The sequence below is a fragment of the Myodes glareolus genome, chromosome 2, assembly GCF_982192425.1.
Source record: "Myodes glareolus chromosome 2, mMyoGla1.1, whole genome shotgun sequence".
Taxonomy (NCBI): Eukaryota; Metazoa; Chordata; class Mammalia; order Rodentia; family Cricetidae; genus Myodes; species Myodes glareolus.
The window spans coordinates 134,015,529-134,038,297 of NC_142027.1; the positions used below are offsets into that span (position 1 = coordinate 134,015,529).

At 53.9% G+C, this 22,769-nt stretch overlaps 1 protein-coding gene across 3 annotated transcripts in view; it reads left to right on the top strand.

The window, feature by feature from the left end:
• The window catches only part of Tpcn1 (two pore segment channel 1), a 55,129-nt gene that overhangs the window by 29,973 nt on the left and 2,387 nt on the right, over positions 1-22,769 (top strand). For all 3 annotated transcript variants that reach the window (XM_087903760.1, XM_087903762.1, XM_087903761.1), the window contains exons 4-27: positions 2,163-2,339; positions 3,207-3,320; positions 3,896-4,026; positions 4,743-4,831; positions 5,593-5,627; positions 6,041-6,099; positions 6,293-6,392; positions 9,357-9,473; positions 9,840-9,964; positions 10,853-10,901; positions 11,155-11,218; positions 11,699-11,743; positions 14,934-14,990; positions 15,067-15,120; positions 15,404-15,476; positions 16,905-17,012; positions 17,829-17,900; positions 18,372-18,461; positions 19,222-19,337; positions 19,879-19,925; positions 20,527-20,595; positions 20,694-20,778; positions 21,918-22,057; positions 22,237-22,317. In XM_087903760.1, coding sequence (XP_087759886.1) covers positions 2,163-2,339; positions 3,207-3,320; positions 3,896-4,026; positions 4,743-4,831; positions 5,593-5,627; positions 6,041-6,099; positions 6,293-6,392; positions 9,357-9,473; positions 9,840-9,964; positions 10,853-10,901; positions 11,155-11,218; positions 11,699-11,743; positions 14,934-14,990; positions 15,067-15,120; positions 15,404-15,476; positions 16,905-17,012; positions 17,829-17,900; positions 18,372-18,461; positions 19,222-19,337; positions 19,879-19,925; positions 20,527-20,595; positions 20,694-20,778; positions 21,918-22,057; positions 22,237-22,317 — 2,097 coding nt within the window. The remainder of the gene's footprint in view (positions 1-2,162; positions 2,340-3,206; positions 3,321-3,895; positions 4,027-4,742; positions 4,832-5,592; positions 5,628-6,040; positions 6,100-6,292; positions 6,393-9,356; positions 9,474-9,839; positions 9,965-10,852; positions 10,902-11,154; positions 11,219-11,698; positions 11,744-14,933; positions 14,991-15,066; positions 15,121-15,403; positions 15,477-16,904; positions 17,013-17,828; positions 17,901-18,371; positions 18,462-19,221; positions 19,338-19,878; positions 19,926-20,526; positions 20,596-20,693; positions 20,779-21,917; positions 22,058-22,236; positions 22,318-22,769) is intronic.

A 22,769-nucleotide genomic window follows, 5' to 3' on the forward strand; every position in this document is an offset into this window, starting at 1 on the left:
TGCTGTTGTTTTGAGACAGGGTCTCTCTATGTAGCCCTGGCTTTCCCAGAACTCCCTATGTAGACCAGAACTTGTCTAGACAAGACCAGGCTTGTCTAGAACTCATAGAGATCCACCTGCCTCTGCCTCCCAAGTGCTAGAATTCAAAGTGTATACAACTATACCTAGCTAAGACATCATTTTAATGATTTTTATTTTTTTATGTTTATTGTGTTGGGGTAGCATGTGTGATGGGGGTATGTGTATGACGGGGGTACATGTGTGACAGGGTACACATGTGATGGGGTACGCGTGTGATGGGGTATACGTGTGGCAGGGTACACATGTGACGGAGGTATGTGCATGATGGGGTCAGCGTTTGACGGGGGTACACATGTGACGGGGGTACGCATGTGATGGGGGTACACGCGTGACGGGGTTATGTGCATGATGGGGTATGCATGGGATGGTGTACTGTGTGAGGGGGTAGGCTGTGACGGGGGTACGTGCGACAGGGTACGTGTATGACGGGAGTATGCGTGTGACGGGGTACGGGGTACGCGTGTGAAGAGGTAGGCATGTGACAGGGGCACGCGCATGACCGGGTGTGACAGGGGCATGCTTGTGACAGAGTGCACGTGTGTGGTGATCGGAGGACGACTTGCAAGGAATTGGGTTCCTTCTACCGTACTGACCCTGTGACTTGAACTCAGCCATCAGGCTTGGCAGCAAGCTCCTTTACCTGCCACACCATCTTGCCTGACCCAGCATCAGCTTTTCACAGTAAACAGCACAGCAGACTCAGATCCTAGGATCCCAGTCTGTGTTGGAAGGCTGTCCTGCTGGGGTCAGGGCCAGCTCTGCATTCCCAGTCCAGTTCTCTGCCGTATGTGGGTTGCTGCAGTGAGGGTGTCTGCCGCTGGGGGCTTCCTCTTCTCACATTTGCCTGTTAACTTTCTCACTCACCCTTGGGTGCCGTGACCTTCAAGGTTCTGGCATGCTGGAGCGAACAGAGAACAGAGGCCTGGCTGGGGTGGACAGTCTATGCACAAGCCCAGAGCTGCGTTAGGTCCTGTGATGTGGATTCTCGGGCCATCTTTGCTGTTGGAGTCAAACCCCGTCCCCTGGGTTCATCGCTGAGCCTCCTGTCAGGCTCTCCAGCTACACCTTCCCTCAGCAGCTGCACAAGAACCGCACAGTCTAGTAATTTAAAGCAGAGGCTTCCGGACCTTCTGTGCTCCTGGAGGCCACGATGAGATGGTGGGAGATGCCGCCCTGCACTTACAGGGCCATTCGGCGTCCCCTGGGCACGACGCTGCTTCCTCTGTCTGGCCTGCGGTTTTTCTTCTGTTGCTGATAAGAACAGCAGCTTCCAGCTTTGAGGAAGTGGCCCTGTCAGCTACAGCCAAGGCCTCCTCAGACGGGGAGGAGGGCCATGGGGACGGCTGTCCCACTGCCTTCTTGGGTATAGAAGCCTCACCTGTCCATTGCTCTGGGACTCTGAACCACCGGGGCAGTTGAAGTGTGAATGAGTGCCGTCCCAGCCTCTGTATGGTGGCGTCTGCAGTACATCGTTCATCCTGTGGGGCTGCTCTGTATGTCATAGGGCACTGAGCAGTATCCTGGAGTATGTCCAAGGTTGTTATCGGGGTGCTGCATCTCCCACACTGGGGAGCCCTAAGCAAGGAGCTGTGTGTACACAGAGTGCAGCAGGCTCTCCAGGGCAGCCCCAGCCTCATTGGGCTTAGTCGTTGGCTGCTCCTGAGTGTTACCATTGCTCAGGACTGTTTGATAAAAGTTCTCCTTTCCTCTGCACCTCTGGGGAAGCTCCAGCCTTGTCCTGTCCACCACTGGCAAGGACAAAAGGGAATTTAGTCAGTGCCCACAGCGAAGGCTGGAAAGCCAGGCCAGCCTGCTAGTTTGGCCTATGTGTGAGCCGTTTACTTCAGGCCTAAGAATTTATCCCCCGTAGGGATGGTACTTCTCCATGCCCTCTGAGACATTCTAGTTTGGCAGATTTAAGCAGCATTTCTTGGCCATCATCAGGCAAAGGTTGGCTGTTCGGTGAGGCTCTCCTGAACCATGACTTGACCTCTGTGACCTGCCCCACTTCCTGCCCCTTGACCTCTCCAGCATGGCACCTCCATGCCCACTCGCGTGCTCAGGTTGTCCTGTCTTTGTAGGAAGGCCAGAACAATGACAAGTTCTTCACACACCCCAAGGATGCCCGAGCGCTGGCGGCCTACCTCTTCGCACACAACCACCTCTTCTACCTGATGGAGCTGCTCACAGCCCTGCTCCTGCTGCTGCTGTCGCTGTGCGAGTCACCCGCTGTCCCTGCTCTCCGGCTCGGCATTTACGTGAGTGCTCCGGGAAAAGGAGCCACGGAGCCTTGCCCGCCACCTCAGGGGACTTAGCGGGGAACATTCTAGAAGTGAAGAGAGACGACTCAACTGTTCCCTGCTCCCAGCTGGAGGAGACGCCCTTCTGTTTCCAGCGACTCCACAGCTAGGCTGGGGCCTTGAGAACCCACTCGGAGGCCTGTCGCACCTGGCCACCCTGTGGTCGTGCCTGGGGGAGTCCCACTGAGGGTCTTCCCTGGGTCCTTCTTCTGCCATCCCATGGGGAAGCATAGTTATAGAGTTTGCTGTTCACATAGCCCTCTTTTTAAAAGAATTGTGTGTGTGTGTGGTGTGTGTGTGTGTGTGTACATGCACTCATGTCATGGCACACGTATGGGGGTGAGAGAACAATGTGTAGAGTGGGTTCTCTTTCTATCTGTATGTGGGATCCAGAAGGTAAAACCCTGGTCAGTGCCTTTCCGCACTGAGCCATCTCCCCAGTCCTAACAGCCTGCTTAGATGTAGATGACTGTTAAATTTGGAACCTTTCATCTTTTGCTTTTAACCCCATTCTCCTTCCCAAATGCCTTTTGTGGAATTTGTGTAAGCCCTGCACAGTTCTCCCCAGAACGGGTAGAGCCTCGGACTACTTTCTGACTTCACACCATGTGGCTCCACATTTCTGTGTAGTGAATGTCAAGTTTATTCTTAGCTGTCTGGGAAAAACTCTGTCTCCAAGGACTAGGCTGGCATCTTGGGGTTTGGTGTGTGTGTGTACGTGTATGTACGTGTGCGTGTGTGTGCGTGTGTGTACGTGTGTGTCCCAGGAGAGGGGTGGTGCCATGGATGGCCCCCTGAGGACGGCCTTCACCTCTCTGACTGCAGGTCCACGCCACCCTGGAGCTGTTCGCCCTCATGGTGGTGGTGTTTGAACTCTGCATGAAGTTGCGGTGGCTGGGCTTCCACACATTCGTCCGGCACAAACGCACCATGGTCAAGGTAAAATATCTATCCATTCCATTGCAGCGTGTTGCCCTAGGTCCCTGTCACATCTGTGTCAATGGCTCCATTTAAAATCCCCCCTGGGCCCAGCGTATGCTCAGGAGGGTAGCCCAGTGAGCTGATTTGCATATGTCAGGAACCTATATGGTCACCTGGGAGAGAAGTGTGCTTCCTGGTCTTCTCATTTCATCTTCTAGCCAGAGAAACAATGGGGTCTCAGACCCAGCTCAGTGGGACTGTGCCAACGGCCAGGCAGTTTGTCTAGGAAAACATCCCCAAATGAGTTGATCTGGGATGAACTGAGTTCGCAAAGGCATCCTGGTACCATGAAGTTGTTGGGAGAGTACTTGTGGGCACGCAGAGACAGGTGATGTCTCACTATAGAGAGGACCCGCGTGCCAGCTTGTCTCAGGCCACACGTCTGGACTGGCTGCAGAAGGGCTCAGTACTGCTGTTGAGAGAGGCAGAAACAGGAGGATTCCCTCGTCCTGTGGTCCCTGTTGGCTGTGTCAGTACGTTGCAGGCTTGCAGGCTGGGTCAGGGAGCTAACCGTGTTTGACCTCCCATCCCAGACATCTGTCCTGGTGGTGCAGTTCATCGAGGCTATCGTGGTGCTGGTGCGGCAGACATCCCACGTGCGGGTGACCCGGGCACTACGCTGCATTTTCCTGGTGGACTGTCGGTACTGTGGCGGAGTGCGCCGGTAAGGCCTGGGACTCAGCGGCCAGATAGTCCCCTGTGGTTGCCTGGCCCTCCAGGCTGACAGGGAGAGGAGTGGGCAGGAGCTGAGTTGACTGGCCCCAGCCCAGTCCTGCTTCTGGGGGAAGTGTCAGCACATTAGCTTCAACTTGGGGGTGGTAGGTATTTCTGGGGAACACAGCATCCTCACTCTAGCAGAGGGCCTTTCCTATCTTGGCGTATAATGTCTCCAACCCTGCAACAGTAGCCTAAAGCTGACTTCTCAGCCCTGTCCTGCAGGCTCCTCCCACCCAGTCCAGAGTCCTGAGCCTGAGCTGACCCAACCCAGAATTAAAGCCCTCTTTGGAGAGTCCATCCTGTCACTTGGCCAGGGACCCCTGGCTGGCTGGGAATGAGCAGTGGTCCTTTGTTGCTGGAGCTAGAAACAGCTACCCCCGGCCTAGGCGGCTAATGCATGTGTACCCTCCAGCCTATGGGCGGTGACCTTGGTCCTCCAGGCCACACGCAGCCTCCTGCCGTGCCTTCCCGATAGGGCACTGTCCCTGGGTGGAGGTGGCAGCTTCTGCCTTGGTTCTCCCTGTCACCCACTGAATGGAGGCTTCAGGTGCATTAGGGCTAAGTAAACATGGTGGTCTCCTGGGTGCAGCGTGTCCCCCTCCTCAAGACACAGATGACCCCTCCCACCCCTGCCACCCTTCAGCTGGCCGTCTTTCTCCCCAGCAACCTGCGCCAGATCTTCCAGTCACTGCCGCCTTTCATGGACATCCTCTTGTTGCTGCTCTTCTTCATGATCATCTTCGCCATCCTGGGTGAGCAAGCGCCCTGTGTCCCCCCAGTCACCCCCGGGGCTGTACCACAGTGCCGGGCTGTACACAGTGCCGTGCGCCGAGTGGCTCAGCAGCAAAGGCCTCAGCTGCTTGCAGCTCTAGAGGCTGCAAACCCAGCACCTTCCCCTATATCCTCACGTGGTAGAAGGGCTGGGGCGGCTGGGTCTTGGTGTGTAGCCCAGGCTGCCTCCGTGTCCTGCCTCCGTGTCCTAGTATGGGGATGACATATGTGCACTGCCACCCACTCTCCACCCACTCTTGTTCAGTTTTGTTTGTCTTCTATGTGGGGGCAGGGTGTTTTCCCTGGGTCATAATTCTAAGGCTCCTGAGGAAGGAAGGAGTAACATCCCTGCCCAGGGCCTGGCTGCCTCTGGCATATCTTGCCTTCCGTGTCCTCTGAGCGCAGAGACAGTCTGTCCGCAGCCTGTATTTATGATCCCGCCCACAGATGTGATTAGATTAAAAACTTTGCATCTTAAAATTCAATTTTATGCAAAAATACAGATTTTTCAGCCCTTTTTCATGGCTAGACCGGACAGAACCAGCACTCACTCCCAGGTGTCCGCAGACTTGCATACAGCAGCATGACTTCCTCCAGAGAGCACGCGTGTTCTCCAGAGTGCTGCAGTCCTCCCCAGCCTCCCCTCCAGTCCTCATTCACTATAGACCCCAACTCCCTGTGCACACTCATGGGTGCTCCGCTTAACTCCACTCCTGGTCTCTTTTTTTCTACCACATTCTAGGTTTCTACTTATTTTCCACTAACCCTTCAGACCCAGTAAGTAAATAGGTCTTGGTCCCTTGTTTTATGGGGAGACTTTTCTGCCAGACAGGGTAGCTGGGAAGATCCTGGCCATGGTAGGAGGGGCATCTGGTTCCCAAGAGTCCCCACCCCTCGGACCTGAGCCGAGGGGGTGCCCTTTTCCTCTTCTTGTGGGCAAAGCTTCCAGGATCAGGTTTGGAATGTTGGAACATTCTGGTAGAGAATGGAGAAGAGGATCTCACTGCAGGGACATGTGACACCCTTTTAGTTGGTAGCCTGCTCTCATCAGCACAGCTCACGAAGTGCAGGCCTGCGTGGATGCTGCACCCCTGCTTTGATGCCCTTTGTGTTTGAAGGGGGAAGGGGGAGAGGTGTGCCCTGGATGTGGCTGCCCAGGTCGTCCACGCATCCCCACCCTTTCCTTGTAGTACTTCAACACCTTGGAGAACAGCATCGTCAACCTGTTCGTTCTTCTCACCACAGCCAAGTAAGCCTGGGCCTACTCCCTGTGCTGGCTCTGCCCCCCCTCCCCTCCAGCCCGGGGCTGTCTCTTTCCTTCCGAGGTTCCCCCCCATCGCAGTGCACACAGGGCTGAATGGAGGGAAGGGGGAGTAGCTTGACTGCAGGGGAGCAGCTGCAAGGTGCATCCTTAGACGTTGAGGTGAGCCTCTGCAATGCAGCTTTCCAGACGTGATGATGCCGTCCTACGCCCGGAGCCCATGGTCCTGCATCTTCTTCATCGTGTACCTCTCCATTGAGCTGTACTTCATCATGAACCTGGTGAGTCATCTGTCTTGGCTCTGCTACAGCGGTGGGCCCCGGGGACAGATGTCAGGACATCCAGCAACTGTGTGTGTGGTGCCCTACAGAATACCGTGAGAGTTCCCCGGCTCTGTGCCACCATTGCTGTAGATGGTGCTGGATTGCACAGAGAGGCGGTTCTCACCGCTGCATCTTTCCCTCCTTACAGTAAACGTTTTGCCCTAATGAAGCCAGCCAGGCACTGTGCATAGATGCAGGGCAGCCGAACTGTGGTTCCGTTACCGTCATATGCAGGGGAGGCAGCGGAGAGTCAGGCCGACAGAGGGACATGTGTGCCATCACCACACAGCTCAGAGTAGCTTGGTACTGCATCCTGTCTCATTATATGCCAGGAACGTCTGCCCCATTAATTGTAAACCATGAGATAACCCAAGCAGGATGTGTTCTATGAAGGACACAAAGTCCCTGTGCACACTGGGCTGGCTCAGGGCCACCAGCGGTGTTTTCTGACATCAAGACTGTGACCAACACTAGGCTGAGACTCATAGCAACAGCAGAGTGAGCAGAGACCAGGGCTTCCCATAGTTTTCTGATTTTGTGGTGTTGTGAATAGAACTCAAATCCTTTCTGATCCTGGCCAAGCTTACCACCCCTAGACCACCCCTATCCCACTGCATTTGACATTACAGACCTGGTTTTATGTGATGCTGGGGATCGAACTGGGGGCCAGCTGAGCCGCATACCTCAGCTCTTATTTGTGAACATCTTAAAAACATCATTGAGTTGATCCCCACAGTCAGACCCAGGACAGAAATGGAAAACAGACTAGAGAGATGGCGTAGTGGTTATGGGCGTTTACTGCCCTGGGTGAGAACCCATTGTTGGCTCCCAGCACCTACAGTGATGACTCAGTTTCCCTGACCACCACCGAGAAGCTCCAGGAGAAACAGATTCTCTTCTCCTCTGCTCTCGTCAATTAAGACTCAGAAACCCCACAAGGTGAGGGACTTCTTCCCACAGGTCAGCAAGCAGTGCTACCACAGACGCTGTCTGGCTTCCTCAATACACTGCCCATGGTCCCACAGACACAGCCCTCCCTCACCTCAGTGGGAGCAGGAAACATTTATTCTGGAACTAAACAAGTGACCGTGGCCTGGGAACACAGCTGGAGGTTACCCCGAATCCTGTGTTCCGTGGTAACGTGGCCACCAAGGTTTGTTGTGACACTCTTCAAACTTATGGTGGAACTGCCTTTACAGAAAGAGGAGGAGAGCCCTGCTGTGGACGTCAGGTGCCAGCCGAGGGCACTCTTAGCCTTTGAATTGGTGCCTGGTTTGTACATCCTGAAGGATTTCCTTAATAGCCACAAAGACAAGGTCGCATGCAGAGACAGTTTAAATGGCTGTAAAGGAACTGGGGTAGTTTGTAATTAGATTCCTGACCAGCCACGCCCCAAGTTCTCCACAATCTCTGAAGATTTAATCAGCCTGTGGTCACGCTGTGTATGTGCTTTCTGGCTACTTTTCCCATACCACTTTCAGACAGCTCCAGACCCACAAGTCAAGGGCTAGGTTCCCAAACTTCAGGCAGCTGTGAGCACCAGGGGACCCCTTTGCTTCTGACTCACTAGTTGCATATTGGGGTTCCTGCAACCCCCACTTTAGGATCAGTAATTTCCCCAGTGACTCGCAGAACGAGGAGATGTGTTTGTAGGTTATAGTACAAGAACTGCAAGGGGCAGTTGGAAATCTGCATGGGCACTGTGGACGTCCTCCTGTCCTCTCCAGACTTGCCCCATGTTAGGCCTCTGGAAGTTTCCACAGAGACTCCATTACGATGGGAATGTGGACAGCCACAGGGAACTGCGCAGAAGGAACATGGCACAGTGCTTCCTGGTTGCGTGGGAAATGCCGTCCACCTCAACATTCCCCTCCAGAGTGAGGCGGAGCTCTGGGGTACGGAGGGTCTGAAGACTAGACAACGGGGAAAGCAGAGAATTTCTGTGTGACCGGCACCAAGTCAAAACAGCAGGGAAGACTCAGACCTGGTGCAGTAACCCTGGCACTCAGGAAGTGGAGGCAGGGGGACAGCAAGCTCCAGGCTAGCCGTATAGCTACAAAGTGAGACTATGTCTCAAATAAGAGAGGGGGCCAGTGTGATAACTCAGCAGGTAAAAGCGCTCACAGCCTCACAGCCTGAAGAGGAGAGAATGGACCTCCAAAAGGTGTTCTCTGACCTCCACGGACCCATAACAGATGCATGCATGCATGTGTGCACCCAACCACACCCTGTGTTTACTCTCACCTGTGGCTGATCTCTCCTTGGAACAGTCCCACAGGATTGAGTAAACCTGTGACAGAGCCCATGGCCCCACACCTCCTCAAGTCTTTCCTGTGTGGCCTTTCGTAGAAAAATGCTCGCCTTCGATCTACGTGAAAAAACAATGGGGCGGGGCGGGGCGGGGCGGGGCGGGGGGTGCAATTCCAAGCAGCAGAGAAAACAGGAGAGCTCACCCGAAACAGCTTCGAAAGACTAAGTCTGTCAGATCTTCCCCACCCTCCGGTCCCCTCATTATGAACTGACTTTGCTCTGGGGCAGTTCTAGAATGTTCCTTCCTGGCATGCAGCCCCCAGCACCCCCCACACACTTCCTGGAACCTCACATGAAACTGACACACAAGAAAAGTGACCATGGTAGGAGGAGGAGGCTCCAGGGTTGAAGTCCCTGGCCTGTCCTCTGGCCAGCAGGGGCCAGCTATGGGGGATAGAAGAGGAGTCTGAGGAAAACCCAGTGATGGTGTCTTCAGGAGAGAGATGTGCAGATGTCCCTGTCCTGGGCAGTGCAGCCCACCAGAGGGCTTCCTCAGTGCCTCCCCCAGTGGGTTGGGGGCGGCGCTAGATGAAAACCCTGTCTGGGAGCCGAGGATGAACCCCCCAAGACCCACTCAGAGGTCAGCTAAGGCTCCACGCTTGTCCTCTGCAGCTCCTGGCCGTGGTGTTCGACACCTTCAATGACATCGAAAAGCGCAAGTTCAAGTCTCTGCTGCTGCACAAGCGAACTGCCATCCAGCACGCCTACCGCCTGCTCGTCAGCCAGCGGGTAGGGCCGTGGGGGCGGAGTCAGCGGGTAGGGCTGTGGGGGCGGAGTCAGCGGGTAGGGCTGTGGGGGCGGAGTCAGCGGGTAGGGCCGTGGGGGCGGAGTCAGCGGGTAGGGCTGTGGGGGCGGAGCTAGCGGGTAGGGCCGTGGGGGCGGAGTCAGCGGGTAGGGCTGTGGGGGCCGAGGAGTGGAGGGGGGCTTCATTCTCCCTACCCAAAGTATCCCTTTTGGTGTGGCAGAGCTGGTGACCCTGTAGCTGTCATATTGCCCATGGGAGAAAATGCAGTTGTCAAAATGCATATTGGAATAACTGCCCCTTGGGCATGGTAACACCTGTGTTCTACCTGCACTGCCTTCCCTCTCCTCCAGAGGCCAGCCGGCATTTCCTATAGACAGTTCGAAGGCTTGATGCGCTTCTACAAGCCCCGAATGAGTGCCAGAGAGCGCTTCCTGACTTTCAAGGCCCTGAATCAGAGCAACACTCCTCTGCTCAGGTAAGAGCCAGGAGCCACCCCCGTGTGGAGCAGTCCTGGGCTAGGAGGCGGGGTGCACTTTACACCACAGCTCTCAGATGATCATGCTCATTGGTAATCTGCAAGCCACAGACGCCCAGCGACAGTCCACTTCAGTCTGGTTTGACTGACAAGAACTGTTTGAGGCTGGGTGAGGTGGTTCTTACCTCTAATGCTAGCACATAATAGCCTGAAGCAGGCGGATTGGAAATTTAATGCCACCCTGAGCTGTGTAGTGAGGTTGAGGCCAGCTTGGACTATTTGGGGTTTTGCCTCAAAAACAAACAAACAAACAAACAAACATGAATAGCCAGAGGTGAGGTGACTCAGTGGGTCAAGTACCTGCTGCTAAGGGTGATTGGCATTTCATCCCTGGGACCCGCGTGGTGGAAGGAGAGCATCAATTCCTGAAAGTTGTCCTCTGACCTCCACGCATGCACACACACCCTTCACTCCACCTTGGAAGGACTGAGTCTAAGGAGCTCCAGGTTCAGTACTGGCCTCGAGGCTGGTAAACACTGCGATGCTGCACACTCGGCTGGACACCGCCTGCTGTGGAAGTGGGGGCTCCCTGAACTGAGAGCACTGTTTTGTCCGTCCCTGGAGGCCTCTCTTCCCCTAAGGGGCAGTGGTCCAGGGCTGTCTGTCCAGGGCAGATGTGGTTAGTGTGGACTAAGTGGATTGAGTCATCCTCACCCCTGGGGGACAAAGGCATTGAGGATGCTGCAGGTGAGGACCCTGACAGTTCTGGGCCCTACAAGAAGTCCATCCTCCTGTGAGAGTCAGCCGTGGGTAGGTGGGGGAGCAGAGGCTGAATGTCATGTGACTGCCTTGCGAGTGACTGACACCTTTTCACTTTGCTTGTGACAGCCTGAAGGACTTCTACGATATTTACGAAGTTACTACTCTCCAGTGGAAGGTGAGAGTCCTCCCTTCTGCATACAGCGGATGGGAAGGCAGCTCAGCCTGCATTGGGGCTCAGACCTCTTAACCACAACAGGAATCCCAACCCTATGACCCAGCTTTCCCACGCTCACCTTCTCAGAGAGATGGGTCAGATGCAGATATTGACCCTGCATGGGGCACTGTGGGCACTCAGCCCCTGTGGAGGCCTGAGCTAGGCTCTAGTCCCTGACCCTGACCCCGTCTCCCCTGGACCCTCTGCGTTGCAGGCAAAGAAGAACAGACAGCATTGGTTTGACGAACTTCCCCGGACGGCCTTCCTTATCTTTAAAGGTGAGTGTGCATGGCCCAACAGGGAAGTAAGCAGTTAGCTCCAGAACCAGGAAGGACCAGGGCCGGCCAGGCACCCATAATCACAGCACTGGTGAGGCTGAGGCAGGAAGATGACAAGTTTGAGATCATTTTGGGCTCCATAGCTAAACCCCCATCTCAAAAATAAATTAAAAAAAAAAAGAAAGTTAAACCAGATGCCTGCATTACTGTTCTTCATGGGCTCATCACTCTTTGGTCCAAGACCAGATCTTTTGGTGGGTTTTTGTTTTGTTTTGTTTTTTGTATTTTGGTTTTGGTTTTGGTTTTTTCAAGACAGGGTCTCTCTGTGTAGCCCTGGCTGTCCTGGAACTCACTCTGTACACCAGACTGGCCTCTAACTCAGGGATCCTCCTGCCTCTGCCTCCCGAGTGCTGAGTGCTAGGGTTAAAGGCACGCCCGTGCCCAGCATTTCTAACCTTAATATCTCTTCTCTTCAAACAGGAATTAACATCCTTGTGAAGTCCAAGGCCTTCCAGTATTTCATGTGTAAGTGTACGCCATCACAGCTCCGGGCCCCTGCCCTTCTGAGTCCTTTGTTCTTGAAGGTGAAAGGGCAAGAGATCAGAAGGCACCAAGCATGTGGCTCAGGCACTGGGGTCTGTTCCCGGCACCCCTAAAAAAAAAAAAAAAAGCAAAGTTCTAAGATCCAGGCATACCTGGATTACCATGCTTATTGTGTGTGGTCACTTCCTGTTCTTCTGGACGCTCGGTTCAGTTCTGTGTCTCTGTTGTAGACCTAGGTCCTTTGGGACCCCAGTGGTTAGTTACGGAAGATGGGTTCTGTTTTCTCTGCCTTCCTCCATGTACTTACCCCATATCTGGTGCTTGCATTCAAAGCCACATGTGATTCTTAACACTTAAGCTAATTGGGGGAAAGAAATCTAGCCAAGTGTGGTGGCCCATGACTGTGGTCCCAGCACTTGGGAGGCCAAGGCAGAGAGATTGCCTAACTGAGCACGGTGGCTTACAACTGTGGTCCCAGCACTTGAGAGGCCAAGGCAGAGAGATTGCCATAAGTTTGAGGCTAGCGTGGGCCAACACCAAGACCTTATCCGAAGAAAACAGCCTCGGGCTGGAAGTACCGCTCGGTGGTAGAGTGCTTGCCTAGCATGCAGGAAGCCCCTGGTCCATCCCTGCATCACACAGAGGTCACGGTAGAGCAGCAGTTCCGGTGCCCGGCACATTTCACGGGCTCGCTAGCCAGAGGCTCTCAGACCATCCACAGATTCTGTCTGGCGGCCGAGCTCTGATTCCTTCTGGGAGGCAGAGGTGTTCATAGGCCACAGTTTGAGCTTAGTGCTCATGACTGATTCCAGGCTTCCCACAGTATTCAGAGGCTTGATTTAAATCAAGGAGGCAGAAATCCATAGAATCTGGTCTCCTGGGTAAGGCAGGTCTTCCTGGACCCCATCATCAGTAAAAAGCATGCCTTACATTTTTATTTTCATTTTTAGTTTTTATTTATGTAGGTTTTATCTTTGAGACAGGGTCTCAATCTGGAACTCAGGCTGTCCTACAGTTTACCCTTTATTCCAGACTGGCCTTGAATGCAGGGTCCTCCCATTTCCTCTGCCAGAGCATTGACCGTGAGGCCACACATAGGCCTTTAATCCCAGCACCCAGGAGGCAGAGGCAGATGGATCTCTGTGAGTTCAAGGCCAGGCTGGTCTACAGAGTGCCTTACAGGACAGCCAGGACTACACACAGAAAACCTGTCTCAAAACCCAGCCCCCCCAAACCCAAAACAAACTGACAAATCATGAGTATGTTGATGCTTCATTTTCAGCCTTGGGGTGCTTACCGAGCTCATTACTCTGATATATCTTGAGTCTCAATCTTAACACAAGAGTCCCCTGCAGCATAAGCACTGGACCTGTGACCCGCGCTGTGACCCTGCGTCACCTGGAGAATCGCCTCGGGGCACACACTAATTTGCTTAGTGTGCTTCAGGTCACCAGAAATAGGTCCTGTCTATTAGTAGGCAGGTAGCCAACTGCCACACATTCGTCTTTTCTGTTGTTGTTTTGAGACAGCCCCGGCTGCTCTGAAACCAACAGAACGCTGGCTGCCTCAGTTTCCCAGGTGCCCGGGTGAAAGGTGTGTGCCACTACACCAGTCTTCTTTATTTCATTTTATTTTGTATTTTTAGGGCTCCCTCTTTCATTTAACTTTGCATTATAATTTGGTAGCATTGTATATGTATATTGAGTTTTTACTTTTTTTCTTTCTTTTTTTTATAACCTGTGACTTTCAAATGTATATTGATTTTTATTGAGCTATACATTTTTCTCTGCTCCTCTCCCTTCCTCTCCCCTTCCCTTCAACCCTCTCCCAAGGTCCCCATGCTCCCAATTTACTCAGGAGATCTTGTCTTTTTCTACTTCCCTTGTAGATTAGATCCATGTATGTCTCTCTTAGGGTCCTCATTGTTGTCTAGGTTCTCTGGGATTGTGATTTGTAGGCTGTTTTTTTTTTCTTTATGTTTAAAAACCTCTTATGAGTGAGGTTATATGGTAATTATCTTTCTGGGTCTGGGTTACCTCACTCAAAATGATGTTTTCTACTCCATCCATTTGCCTGCAAATTTCAAGATGTCATTATTTTTTCTGCTGTGTAGTACTCCATTGTGTAAATGTACCACATTTTTCTTATCCATTCTTTGGTCGAGGGGCCTTTAGGTTGTTTTCAGGTTCTGGCTATGACAAACAGTGCTGCTATGAACATAGCTGAGCACCTGTCCTTGAGCATCCTTTGGGTATATTTGGTAGCATTTGTATGCTTTCAAGTCAAATTTTCAAAACAAATTATATTCAAGTAAGTATAGATTATATCCATTATCTCCCAATGGGTAACTTTTATTGTGACTTACCCTGGCTCAAAAAAACAGTACATGCATATAGCTTCTATCTTAAATACTCAAGCACGCTTTAGGCACCCTTCCCCCGCTATGGTGTGTTTCAGTGGTTAAGAAAGAGTAGATACCACAGCATAATATCACACAGAGAGGGACCACATGGTCTTCCGTGCCCCTTAGCAAATGTATCAGTCTATTCAAACAGTCACTGACTCCCATCATGAACATATTTTCATGTCTAGTTGCTGGTCCTGGGGTCATTCCTAGACATGTGAGTGCTGGGCGGAAGGTTCATACATATGTGCGATGTTACTGTGTACATGCAGGCATTTTGAGGAAAGCCAAGTTTTATATTGATTTTATGAGTAGGACTGTTTTGCCTGCCCGTGTATCTGTGCACTGCATGTGTGCCTGAGCACTCAGAGGTCAGAAGGGGGCTGCAGGTCCCGGGACTGCAGTTACCATGGTTGTGAGCCACCATCTCGGTGCTGGGAACTGGCCCAGGTTCTCCGCGAGAGCAACAGGCGGTCTTCACATCACACCGTCAGTTCACAGTCTGACAAGCTCATGCCATCTGTGTGACAACTTGGGCTCATCTGAGCATCTGAACTCAGTTGCTGTAGTGACGTCAACTGTGTCATCAGCCATCCCTGGCCGTTTGCTGAGGGCGATGTCGGTCAGTAGGGGGAGCTCTAAGCAGAGGAGGGATCCTCCGTGGACGATGTGTGGCCTCAGCCTTTTCCCTTCACACCCTGCGGATTCTTGCCTTGTAGGCGGGCAGGCCGGTCCCTCTGACGCCCTCTCATGGCTTCTCTATTGCAGACTTGGTGGTAGCTGTCAATGGGGTGTGGATCCTGGTGGAGACCTTCATGTTGAAAGGTGAGCTGCAGCGGGGACCTTGTCCTGCCTTCCTCAGAGCCCCGGCTGACACAGCCGCCACGTCTCTGTCTTCCAGGCGGGAATTTCATCTCGAAGCGTGTGCCCTGGAGTTACCTTGTGTTTCTCACCAGTAAGTGTGCTGCATGACTCTGCCCAGCCGCTGGCTTAAACCCAGCTGTGAGAGCTCTGGCTGCAGCATCTCATGGCTCACCCCTAAAACAGAACCTTAAAGGACCCCATCTTAGAGGTTTAGTCTGACCTTTTTACCCTGTTTCAAATCCCTGCATCTCTCAGAACCCTCTGCCATGTCCCTCAGCCTGGCCTCCCTCTTGCTGTCCCCATAACCACGCCCCTCAGCTGGCCTTTTGCTGGCCAGGCCCAGATCAGCCCCTGATGTTTTCTTCTTGTCTTAGTCTATGGAGTTGAACTGTTCATGAAGGTGGCTGGCCTGGGCCCTCTGGAGTACCTGTCCTCTGGATGGAACTTGTAAGTCGAGCACATGGTCTCCCTGGGGCTGAAGGGTTTGTGGCAGCCATCCTCTCCCCACCCACACCCAAAGGGCCCACTTGGAGGGTCAGAGAACAGCAAGTTCTGTCTGCCTGTGATTCAAGACTTCTGGGGCTCTTACTTGAAGCCTTTAGGGCCACCCACACCAGTTCCCACTGGTCCCTGGGGCTGGCTCTTAGACATCAGACTTAAACTCTTCCATTAAAACCACAAGGGTTCTGGGCATGGTGGCTCACACCTTTAATCCCAGCACTTGGGAGACAGCAGAGGCAGATCTCTGTGAGTTCAAGGCCAGCCTGATCTACATAGTGATTTCCAGGATAGTCGGGGCTAGATAGATAAACCCTGTCTCAAAAAACAAACAAAAGGGCTGGAGAGATGGCTCAGCAGTTAAGAGCATTGCCTGCTCTTCCAAAGGTCCTGAGTTCAATTCCCAGCAACCACATGGTGGCTCACAACCATCTGTAATGAGGTCTGGTGCCCTCTTCTGGCCTGCAGGCATACACACAGATAGAATATTGTATATATTATAAATAAAAAAAAATTTTTTTTTTAAAGCAAAACTCCCAAAACCACAAGGGCCACAGAAAGTGTCACCTCCTCTTGGCTGGCAGTGAAAAAAGCCAGAGCTGGTGTGGCAGCGCAGGCCTGCCATCCTAGCACTCAGGAAGTGGAGGCAGGAGGATCGGGAGTACAAGGCCATCCCCAGCTATATAATGTTTGTGCCTAGCCTGGGCTATGTGAGACCCTATTTTAAAAAACCGAAAACAAATAAAACGAACTACATGGCCTCAGTGTGGCTCTGGAGCTCCCTCGCCCTCCTTGAGTTAAAATGAACTCAGCTGTGCAGTCAGTCCGCGAGAGCAGGGAGAAAGCGGTGTGGTGGGGCACGGCTGTCATCACCACTCAGAGCGGGGTAGAGGCTGTATCACTTGAGCCCAGAAGTCCAGCATCTGCCTGGGCAACACAGAGACACCGTGTTAAAGCAAGGAGAAAGGGACAAAAGACTAAGCTGGTCTAACACGCGTGCACCGACGCAGTGTCACATAAGTGGCGTGTGCCTACCTGGTGTGTCTTGATCCTGCCTTCAGTTCCTCAGTGTGGCCAGGTCCCAGTGTGACCAGCCCTCTAGAGGCTGCCGAGGCCAAGGCTTCCGCCCTGTGCCTAGAGCAACACCATCTACAGAGGCCGTTTTCAGGCACGTGTGCCCTGGGGTCAGAATGCCAAGGCTGATGCTTAGGCCTGAGCTGTGGCTGGGGATGGCCAGCTGGGGGATGTTCATTGTCCTGTGGACTGTACCCTGGGACTGGTCAGGACTCTGAAGCCAGCTAAGAGCAGGGCTGCCAGAGGAAGTGGTGGAAGGGGTCCGGGATGTCACTAACAAACTGGCTTCTCCCCTGGCCCCAGGTTCGATTTCTCGGTCACAGCATTTGCCTTCCTGGGGCTGCTCGCACTGACGCTCAACATGGAGCCTTTCTATTTCATCGTGGTCCTGCGTCCCCTTCAGCTGCTCAGGTGACCTGCAGGGCTAGGGAGTGGGCAGTAGGCGTTGGGTGGTGGGGACCCTTGGCTAAGCCGAGGTTCGCTGGCTCGCATGGGCCCTGCAGGATAGGGGCACACAGTGCTCTTGATTAGCAGAACAGTCTGGCCTACGGCCCAGGAAGAGCCACACTGCCCACTTGCCCGGTCTTCAGTTAGGGTGTCTCACCTTTGAGGACTGGAGCTCCTCCCATGCCTCTGCTCTCGCCTGTGTCATCCTGTTCTTGGGCTTTTGCCCCTGGTGTCCCCACTTTTTCAGATCCAGTGAAGCCCTAGTGGAGTCCCACTTGCCTACCTGTCTTCCTTGGGGTTTGGCTCTCCGAGCCTCAGGAGTCAGGGCTGCTTTACTGCCAAGGGGTTCTACCATGTCCCCACTCCCTGCCATCCCTTCCAGGCCAGCTGGAGCAAGGCCATTGTGGCTCGTCCCTTTTTTGCACATCCGCCTTTCTTCCCAAGGTTCTCCGGTGTGACATCCCCTTTCCTGGGCTTGCTATACTGTCTGAGCTGCTGGCTTCATCTGTCCAGTCCAGTGGGGGGACTTGCTGCTTTTTTTAAACCACATAATACAATATGAGGCTGGCACAGTCTGTAACTCCTCAGAGGGTCTTGGCCTGCCCCAGTGTCCCGGGTCTGCCCTTACGGTGCCACATTTTGAGTCTTGAGCTCAGCTTCACAAGGTTTCTCGGCCTCATCTTCACGTGGGAAGAGGAGGGCTTGGTCTGTCTGACGAAGTGGGCTGTGACCGTGCCCCTGCCTCTATGGTTCCAGCAACACAGTGCTCTTATCACTCAGGTTATTTAAACTGAAGAAACGCTACCGCAATGTGTTGGACACCATGTTTGAGCTGCTGCCACGGATGGCCAGGTACTGCCCGCCTCTCAGCCTACAGGTCCAGGCGGTATGAGGCTCTTGTAGGGGTTCAGGGGAAGCAGGAACAAGGAGGAATCCCAGGAAGGCTGGATACGGGAAGTCTGGGGGGCTCTTCAAAGAGACAGAATCTGGACCATACAGGTCCCCTCGGCAGCGCTGACCTGGCTGAGCTGTCTAGTGGGAGGGCAGGGAGCTGTCAACGTAACCACCTGTGTCTACGTTCACAGGTAAGGGGTCACCTGTGAGCCTACTTTCACAGGTAAGGGGTGCATCTCTGGTTAAGGGGCATCTGTCCCTAGCGTCCCCCACCATGAGCCACGCGGCCCCTCCCCTGCAGACACTTTTCAGTGGTCACTTGGCCAGGGCTAGGGGCATGCCTCCCGCAGTCAGTGCCGGGGGACCAGGACGCGCTGCAGCTACCGCCTCCCCCGCCACCCTGACGGCCCTGTCCCTCTGCCTCCCCAGCCTTGGCCTCACACTGCTCACCTTCTACTATTCCTTCGCCATCGTGGGCATGGAGTTCTTCAGCGGGCGACTGTACCGCAACTGCTGCAAGTATGTGCACAGCACGGGTGACCTGCTCCTAGGCTGGGCACACAGAGCTCAGGCCTCAATCGACACACCCCTCCTCACCCCTCGTACGCTGTCCTGTCTGGGAGAGGCTGGGACCTGGCAAGAGTCTAGACAGATGACCTTGGCAAGAAGGTCACAGGGATGAGGGATGGAGAGCTAGGTGACACCTCTGTGGCCCTGACCAGCCCCTCCTCTCTAAAAGGATATGAGCAAGATCCACTATTGATAGTGTCCACTGTGACTGGCCACGTGACCTTGAGCACTGATAGGTCACCAGTGACCCTGGTACAAGAGCCCATAATGATGGCCCCCATAGTGCTCAAGTACACATCCCAGACCTCCCTTCAGGGTCCGTGTACCGCTCAGCTGGGGACTGAAGACACAGCCTGTTAGCCAGCTCCCTGGTGCATGGCACCTAACTTTTACAAATAGCAGCATGGCTTTTAACAGAAGAGTATAAACCTGGAGTGTGGCAAACAGGGTCCCCTCCAAGTAGGACAACTGGGCCAAAGCTGGGGTACATGGGCAGTGCTCCAGAGAAGCCTGGGGGACAGAGAAGGCCCCCGTTTCTCACTGCCTCCAACTCTACCTTTGCAGGTTGCAGGCACATCCAGCAATTATGCTTAGGGTAGGATATGGGTGGCACAAGGAGACCCCTAGTCGGGCCTTGTTTTGCATGGTTGTCCCAGAGAGGGTGGTCAGTCATCTTGTGACCCTCCTGCCTTCTTGTCCCTTTTGTCAGCTCCAGCACGGTGGCTGATGCCTACCGATTTATCAACCACACAGTGGACAATAAGACCAAGATAGAGGATGGCTACTACTATCTCAATAACTTTGACAACATCCTCAACAGCTTTGGTGAGTGAGTCCGGGAGGGTCCTCCCAGCCTTGGCCTCTCCGCTCTCTGTAGCCACTGAGCGTCCTTCCTGGGGTCCCCTGAACTCACAGCAGTGTCGTGCGGTTGGAGCACAGGCAGCTCCAGCTCGCTCAGGTACCAGACCTCACCATGACGGAGAAGGAAGAGGTCCTAGCCCAGCTGCAATGCCAGCATGGCACACCTTCAGTGCCGTCAGAGGGAACCCAGCACAATAGCGCCGCTTCAGTGGTCAGGCAGCCCTGACCAAGGCCCCAGGGCTCCTCTCTACACTCTGGACATAATAATACTGGCGTGGCCTCTCGAGGGAAGGGAGAGCACCTCTTGCTCCCATCACATACCCAGCTAAGTCTGCTGCTCGCTCCGCTCCTCACTACCAGCCTCAGCCAGACCTGGCCCCCATGGGCTCTTCAGGCAAAGGACACACTTTTCGGAGGGTGGGCTGGGTGGCAGGCATCCCTGTAAGCAGTTACTCGGGCAGAGGGCCTTTGACGTTGGCCTGAGGCATGCCCCCTTCCCTTGCAGTGACCTTGTTTGAGCTCACAGTTGTCAACAATTGGTACATCATCATGGTAAGCCCTGGGCCTCCCCCACCTTTGTCCTCTCTCGGGGCTGGGGTGCATTTCTCTTACAGTCCCCACAGGGTGTGGGGTCCTTTATCATGCTTTAGTGGAAAGCCCCAGTGTGCGCACCACCCCTGGCTCTGTGCTACCGACTGTCTCCCTTCCTCCATGCACCGTGACAGCCTCTGGGTATCTGACCACTGGTCAACAGTGTGACATGCCAGGCCCTGTGGTGTTGTGCCAGCTGCTTGGGAGGCTGAGGCAGGAGGATCAGTTTAGTTCACAAATTCTGTTTCTAAAATAAAGAAAAAATATGGTGAGGGTGGGAGGGTTCCCGGGAGGGTTCCCCCCTCCCCCTATTCTTTAAATTCTCCCCAGTCAAAGACTTATCTGTGCCGACCTGGGCTCCAGTCAGCCATGCTGGAGAGGGCTGGGGGCTGATGCTACAGAAAGGAGTACTCAGATCCAGGGAGCAAGGGGCTCTCGTCTCAGTACCCAGCACAGGGAGGGCCTGGGAAGGATTGAGTGTCACCTGGCTTTGGGCCTGGGCGGACAGACTGAGGAGATGCTGGCTAGTGCTACCTGTGGGCTCACTCGCTACTCTCTCCAGGAAGGTGTCACCTCACAGACCTCCCACTGGAGTCGCCTGTACTTCATGACCTTCTATATCGTGACCATGGTAGGTCCCACCACAGCCGTTCTTGGTCCCCTGGGCTGCAGTGTTAGAGAGGAAGGGCCTCATCTAACGGGGCCGTGACATTGTCTTTCCTTGGCCAGGTGGTGATGACCATTATCGTGGCCTTCATCTTGGAGGCCTTCGTCTTCCGCATGAACTACAGCCGCAAGAGTCAGGACTCGGAAGGTCTGTACGGGTGTCACGTATCTGCTGCACCCTGTTGTCCCCCTGCCTGCTTGTCTCAGCTGTTGTGCTTTGGCTAGTCTGTCTAGGTCTCATTTGTAGCTGATGTTAAAAATCTAATAGCCGAAGGGCTGGAGAGATGGCTCAGCCGTTAAGAGCACTGGCTGTTCTATCAGAGGTCCTAAGTTCAATTCCCAGCACCCACATGGCAGCTCATAACCATCTATGATGGGATCTGATGCTCTCTTCTGGCCTGCCGGCATACATGTACCTTAAAAAGTACGGAAATTTAAAAAAAATCTAATAGCAGAAAAATGCTTACAACTTCTAAATGTAAAACAAGCAGCCGCCATCATTCCATTCTGAGTGGAGAAGGCTGTGGGGGGAACACCCCTTGGTCTCCTTCCCAACCCTGGACAACTCTGACTGGCATGTACCGCTGAGCCTTCTGCCAGCCAGTGCCACTCCAGCACTCTCAGACCACACGACTCCCGATTCCCATGTGTGAGTGCCCCTTGCAGAGGTAAACAGCATCCCTTCTGCAGCCCAGCGGCCTGACCAAGCTCAGTCTTCATTCTTAGCTCAGCGGTAGAGCTGTTTCTGTACACATGTGCAAAGTCCTGAATTCAATCCCAGACTGAACAAAGAAAACCAAACCAAACACCACCAGAAATGCTCACCCACCCCTACTTGTGTCGAGCTAGGTGATGTTATATACGTTCGCTGTGTGTGTGTGTGTGTGTGTTTAGAGACAGTCTTGGATAGAACTGAGGCTGGCCTTGAACTTGGAGTCTTCCTGTCTGTGCATCCTGAATGCCACCTGATCTTTTTCTGTTTTCTTGGAGACTCATGAAGCCTTCTGTGAGATAGGTGCTCAAATAGCCCGAGGTAGCCAAGACTGGCCTTGATAGAGTCCACCCACTCACTCTCCACACCTAAACCCCGAGATTACCGTACCCTGCTTCCCCTGATGCCCTGTGTCCCCTGTAAGCTGTTGGCTGAGCACGATTTCCTGACATCAGTGAGGGGAGGGGAAGGAGGGACCACGAGTGGCTGGGTCAGGAATGGGTGTTGCCTGAGGGAAGTGCCAGACTCCACAGTGGGAGAAAGTGGTTATGGGACCCAGCTCTCCCCACCCTCAGTGGACAGTGGCATCATCATTGAGAAGGAAATCTCCAAGGAGGAGCTTCTGGCCATCCTGGAGCTTTACCGTGAGGTGCGAGGTGCCTCCTCCGACGTCACCCGGCTGCTTGACACCCTCGCTCAGATGGAGAAATACCAGGTAAGGGGCCAAGGGCCTGCAGTGGCAAAGGCGAGGGGCCTGCCATCTCAGGCTGGTGGCATCCTTGCAAATATCCATGGGGTGGGAGCAGCCTCTGTGATAAAGCCTTAGGGCCCATGCCCAGGTGAGTCCGTGCCATCTGCAGCCACACGTACCTCACAGCCTCCATTCCTCCCTAGCAAAATTCCTTGGTGTTTCTGGGGCGGAGATCAAGAACCAAAAGTGACCTGAGCCTGAAGATGTACCAGGAGGAGATCCAGGTAGGGGGCGCCTTGATGGAAGTGCGCTCGGCTGAGCTCAGGGCAGTGGGCATTTTGGCTGGGGGACTTCCTTCCTTCCTCCCACCGTCTCCCAGCCTCACCATGCCGGCAGCTGTTAAAGTATAAACACCGTGTGGTTGGCAGCATTGCCCTGCTAGCAGAACCAGAGGCTTGAGCCCTGCTTTAGCTTAACTTCCTCTGGAGTTTCTGGATTTTTCTATGCAGCAGCTCCATTAACACAAGAAGTTGTGGTTGGAGACCACTGAGCCTTGGTGTCACAGACCCCACCCAAAGTAACAAAGCAGTAAGCCCCACAGAGCAGCGGGGCAGCTGCCCAGGAGCACTCAGGGCACCCAGAGGTCAGGCAACTCCCATCCTCCCCCAGCCAGCCAGCACACACCAGGCTTCAGTCTCCCCTCTGCTAATGAGGGAGCACAGCCATGGGCTCGCTC